This window comes from Pediculus humanus, genomic scaffold (assembly GCF_000006295.1).
Source record: "Pediculus humanus corporis 1103172107393 genomic scaffold, whole genome shotgun sequence".
NCBI lineage: Eukaryota > Metazoa > Arthropoda > Insecta > Psocodea > Pediculidae > Pediculus > Pediculus humanus.
This window is the reverse complement of record NW_002987019.1, coordinates 9,309-15,350: the sequence shown is the minus strand read 5'-3', so window position 1 is coordinate 15,350 and position 6,042 is coordinate 9,309. Positions and strand designations below refer to the sequence as shown.

Below are 6,042 nucleotides of genomic sequence, written 5' to 3'. Positions count from 1 at the left end.
CATTTCAGACATTAATAAACAAAAAAAAAAAAAATAAATAAATTTTTTATTAAATCCTGGATTTAATAATTATTAATTCAGCCATTATTTAAACTTTCAGATGGCAGTTTTGAAAAAAAAATAACAACATTTAATTAACAGAATAAAATTTTTGAAAGTGTTAAATTGTTATTAACACCAACTGGCATAATTATACCCTGAATAACAGATAGAAAAAATATTTATCTATAACATTTCTTTTCTTTTCTTGTTTGTTTTTGTTTGTTTTTATCTACCCAACAAACACATAAATTTATATATATATATATATATATATATATATATGTGTGTCTGTTTATTATATATTTATATAATTTAATTTTTTTTTTTACATTTATTTTTTTTTTTTATATTTAAATTTTCTTTTTAAACTTTCAAAGGCGATGATTTTTTTTTATATCTAAATACAAAAAAATAAAATTTGATTCATTTCCCCGCCCCCGATTTCCCCCCTCTTTTTTTTTTTACTAATTTTTACATATATATTATTTTCGTTTATATTATTTTTAGGCCAACAAATACAAGAAATATTTTTTTTTAATATTATTATTATTATTATTATTTACAATCAAAAAAAAAATTAATAATTTCATTTTTTTTTTTTTTTTTTTGCTCTTTTTTTGTTCAAGCGAATTTTTAACAAGGCCACAATTATAGCGAAAATTATATAATTGGTTTTTTAAAAGAAAAAATTATTTATTTAAAATGAAATATTATTATTATTATTACTATTATTTTAATTAAATAAATTTGAGAAATTTTTTCCCCCTTTTTCCTTTTTCTTGAATTTAAAACAAATATATATATATATATATATATTTATATTGCATTTTTTTATTGCCATTTTAAATTGTTGAAATGAAAATCCTTCTTTTTCTCTTGAAAAATCAAATTTAAAATTAAAAAGAAATTATTAATATTATTATTATTATTATTTCGTTTGTCAACTTTATAAAAGTCTACATTGTCTTATTGTGAGACCCCAAAAAATAAATAAATAAATAAATAAATTAGGGAAGCTTTATTACTCGACGATTGTTTTTTTAACGGTCAGTTTCATTTAAAATCCTAAAAAAATATAAATTTTAGAAAAAAAAATTAAATAATAAAAATTTCGAATATTTAATTCATAATTTCAAGCTGTCAATTTTTATTTATTTATTATTATTCGAAATCGATAATAATTGAAATTTAAATGTAATTTATTTTTTGAAATTATTAAAATTTTTCTTTTTTTTTTTTTGTTGCCATAATACTGTCTTTCTCTAATTAATTAATTTTTTTCAACTCAGAATTCTTTCTAAACTTTTTAAATATATATATATATATATATATATATATATATATATATATATATATATATATATATATATATATATATTTATACTTTGTAAAATACTATCAAATTTTTCACATAAATAATTATTTTTATATTTTATTGTTTTTTTTTTTTTCCTCTAAAATTTTATATAATTTAATAAAATTTCTCAAGTTTAATAGTAATTATCAATTATATATATATATATATATATATATTTTAACTATGAGAAAAACAAATTAACTAAAAATTATTTCTATGATTGCATATAATACTGTTATTAATTATATTCCCCCATTTACATTAAAATAAACAAAAATAAACATTCGAATTCTCTCTTACTTTCCAGTCATGAAATGTAATAATCATGACCGAACTTATTATTAAGTCGATAATATTCCTAATTTTGCGGCTTTTCCCCATTTTTCATTCCAAACGAAGGAAGAAAATTAATCAACTGTCAGAAAAATATAACCTTTTCCTCTGGATTTTCCTGCTGCTTTGGATAAGTGTTTTTCGTTAGAGTGTTGATTTTAGTCGTGTTCGGAGAACTTGGGGGTGAATTCTGCATTATTGCAGCAGGACTACTTCCCGTTCTGGAATGAGAATGAGAGGGTTGTTCTCCCCCTGGAACGTTTGAAGAATTAAGTCTTTGATAGCCTGGATGAATACTTGGAGAGGGAATTCCAGAAAGTCCGCTCATATTTCTACGCGATTCCGTTGTTTGACTTAGTTTCATGGGCAACATTTGCGGAGTTCCCGAACTGGAAGCAGCAGGCGCGATGGAACTCGGTTTATTGTTAGTGGCAAGTTTTAACGGTAATTGTTGTTTTATCTAAAAAGAAAACAATTAAATATTAAAATAAAAATATTATTTATGATGAGTCGGAATCAAGATGTTAGAACGCACCTGAAGATTTGGAAGCACTTTTTGTTGATTGGTGGCGCTGATTAAATTTGGCGGCAAACTTCCCGTTTTTCCCAAGCTGCTGCTTTTCCATTTTTGAGTATCGGATTTTCTACGAAATTCTACAGACGATGGAGGTGTCTGAAAACCTTGTTCTTCTATAGGTGGAGTAGTAACAACCGGCATATTTGGACTAATCAATATTCCTTGGTTTGTTAACATTTCCATTTTTCTATATAATTGCTCTCTTTGCTTCGTTATGTCTTTTTGTTCTTCTCTTAATTGATTCTACAAAAAAATTTATATGGGTTTTGTTAAAAATTTTGTTTAAGAATATTTTGTACGCGACAAAAAACCAACTAACCTCGAGCAAGAATAATTTGCAACGTTTTTCTTCCAATTCTTTTTCCTCAATTTCTTTCTCTCTCAACCAAGCTTCTTTATCTTGATTTAATTTGTCTTGAATGTTTCTCAACTCTTCCAATTGATGATTGTGTCTATAAGTAGGCTTTCTATCCTTTTCATCACTATTTAATTGTTCTTTGTAAACAGCCAACTGAGCCTGAAGGCTACGTGGTAAAAACGAAAGAAAAAAATTAAGTATTTTTTAATTCCCATGAGAATATTTATTGTATAAAAGTTTTAACTTACTTATTAATTGATGTCATTTGCTGCCAGAAAATGCATAACAGCGTATAAACATCGTGGGATAACAATATAGCAGCAAGTTGTTGCTCTCGACCAAGAGTCAATAAAGCAGGTATATCACTGGATGCGCTGGAACTAGCTCCTGCAAAATCTGGTGGTAAAGCCGAAATAATGGCGTTTCTCCAAAAAAATGGGTCCTGTAATATTTATATAATAAACAAATTGATAAGTTTTTACCAAGTTTTAAAAGTAAATATAATTTTAAGTCATGTTAAAATATCGACAAACCATTTCATTTTTTGCATTAGAATCCACATTATCAATACCACTGGAACCAGAAGAATTTTCCTTATGTTTTTTTAATATGGCACCAAGTTTACTACCGGAAACTTGAGTGTTATCGAAACCTCCAAATGTTTCTGCACGTTTTGGAAGTGTCGGAGATACGTAAGCATCACTTTGACGTTCCCCGACAGAACTAACACTTCTTGACAAATTAGTACCAGACGCATACAGAGAGCTAGCGAGTTGGCTCACTTCCTGAAAACAAAAAGGACAAAAAATTTTGAATTTTCAAAATAAATTTTATTCATTTTTATAAACTTTAATAAAAATATTTTTTTTTTTAAATATATATAAATAAGTTTTTCATCTTACCTGAACGGCAGATATGACTTTTTTCCATACGGAGCTCGTGTCGGCATTTTCTGCAACTAAATGACAATAACTGGGAGGTTCTGGTACGTTGGTCAGTCCAGAAGCAGCCAAAAGTTTCAATTGCAAGGCCATCTTTTCTTCTAAAATTAAAGCCTGTTCGTGGGTTTTTTGTTTAAGAATATCTGTAAAAATAATTTTAATTTCGTAGAGCTTCATTTGAAACTTAAAATTTATTCGTTTAACATGCTGTTTAAAATTTTAAAAGTTTTCCACAAAAAAAAAAAAAAAAAAAACCTAACATAATTATAATAGGAGTGCAAAATTTTTCACTCATTTTTTAAATTATTTTATTAAAACAAAAAAATTGTAATTTATCTAAAATTTCATTTTTTTTTTTTTACAATCATGCACAAAAAGTATTAAAAATAAAAATTCCACTCGTAATAATCAATATACGTCAAAATAAAAAAAAATAAATCGAAAAAAATTTAAAAAACATTCAATAGTTTAGTAAAGATTTAAAAAAATAAAATAAAATAAAAAATAAATGATGTGGAAGAAAATTTTGACGTACTGTAGAGTTACCTGAAAATCCTAAACCAATATCGGCAGGCCCTTAAAGAAGAAAAATAGCAAAAAGAAAAAGACAAAAAAAAAAGAAAAAAAAAAAAAAAAACAAATGTAAACTTTTTTTTTAAACACTCATTTATAAAAAATTGAATATAATTTTTAATATATATATATGCAACAACATATAGTCTACCAGAAGAAATTTTTTAATTTGACATCGAACCTTTTACGAACATATTTGTCATATATTATTAAACTTTTCGAAAGATTTATATTTTACAGTTAAATACACATATAATGTTACACGAAAATTATATATATATATGTATATATTATTATGTGTCAATAACAACAAGATTTTTATTTTAATTTACTTTTTATTAAATTACAAAAAAAAAAAAAACAAAGTAACAATTAATAAAGCAATCCCGTAAAAATGAAACTGAATATTTGTTTTTGTCTTATTAAAAATATTTTATAAAATATTTTTGATATTATAATAAAAAAAAAAAAAATGAATATTTTGAAAAAAATTTTTTAACTTACCGACGATTTGCCTGATATGAGCTTGTTTAGCTTCCCACATTCTTTGCTTATCCTCGTTACTTAAAACTGTTCCTCCCTCTTCATCTTCTTCCTCCGGACAACTTTGGACGGCACTTCTGATAGCTTGAATCCACGTTTGTTTATCTTTTGGCTTGTGTACTTTTAATTCAAACATTTCCGGTTCCGCGGGATGAGAACTTATCAAATAAATCCCTTTTGAATCTTGTCCAGCTTTTTCACGTACCAACAGCTTTTGAAGTGATACAACTCCAGTCTGTCAATTAAATATTTATATTTAGACTGCATTTAATAATAAAAGATTAAATAAATTAAAAAAAAAACTTACTTTATTGTCGGGAGTAAAAAATGAGTATTTGGTATTATTATCTTGTAGAAAAAATAAAACATCACTTAAAACTATAACTACAACGTATTGCATTTTACTTCTTCCCTGCATCAACATAGCCGTACCTTCAAATCTAAAAAACAATTAAATTGTTATTTTACTTTTGACCTTTAACCCATAGAAATAAATTCGAGGGTTTAAAAATCATTTCTTACTTTAATTTACGATTATCCGAAAGTATATCCGATTTTTTAAATTTGATTCCTCTACGAACTGTGAATGACTTCGCATCGATTCTATTATAAATTTCTAATTTTCTGTCTTCTTTCTCTTTTTCGGCGACCTGAGCATTCACTTCAACTAATATTTCTTTAACCAAAGCCAAAGCTCTTTGAAGTCGCTCCTGTTCAATTTTATTGTCCTTTGTCGATTTGATCAAAGCTTCTATTAGTAATGGATATTTTGTGAGTCTCTGAGTGACAAAAAGAATACATTCGGGAATTCCTTTTTTTTTGAGCAAAGGATTCTGTTGACATTGTCGTACGAAACCTCCAAATCTTCTATCGTTATCCGAATGATATTTGTAAATCCCGACAGCATCGCTGTGATGACTGCAAAATTCCCCATAAGCAGACTTAAGCTTTTGAGCACAAGTCCCCGAAAATTGTTCTAATAAAATATCACTAAATGTTTCAATGAGGGGAGACACTTTTTGACGTTGCCTCAATAAATATAAAAACTTAAAATGTATCTCCGTAAGATCGGCGAGTCTCGGAAACATTCTATTGACTATTGCTCCCAATTGAAAATATTTTTTTATTCCCTCGACGAAAACTTTTTGCATTACTCGCAATGTGAGACAATGATGTTTTTCCGTGAGTATAAATTCGTACATGTGTTCTTGTCTTTTTATTTCTTTATCATCCAAACGTTTGAGAATGTCTTTTCCAACGGTGGGCGTCCACGATTCCGGTTCCCTATCTTCCAAACCCAAAAATGGATCCGTATCCA

General features: G+C 26.5%; 1 protein-coding gene across 1 annotated transcript in view; it reads right to left on the bottom strand.

The window, feature by feature from the left end:
• Positions 1-1,757: 1,757 nt before the first annotated feature.
• The window catches only part of Phum_PHUM042890 (Rho/RAC guanine nucleotide exchange factor, putative), a gene marked incomplete at both ends in the record, with an annotated part of 11,673 nt that continues 7,388 nt past the window's right edge, over positions 1,758-6,042 (bottom strand). The window contains 10 exon segments of the mRNA XM_002423160.1: positions 1,758-1,814; positions 1,833-2,192; positions 2,268-2,552; positions 2,629-2,833; positions 2,916-3,109; positions 3,201-3,452; positions 3,570-3,751; positions 4,686-4,959; positions 5,032-5,164; positions 5,247-6,008. Of these exon segments, the coding sequence (XP_002423205.1) occupies positions 1,758-1,814; positions 1,833-2,192; positions 2,268-2,552; positions 2,629-2,833; positions 2,916-3,109; positions 3,201-3,452; positions 3,570-3,751; positions 4,686-4,959; positions 5,032-5,164; positions 5,247-6,008 (2,704 nt within the window).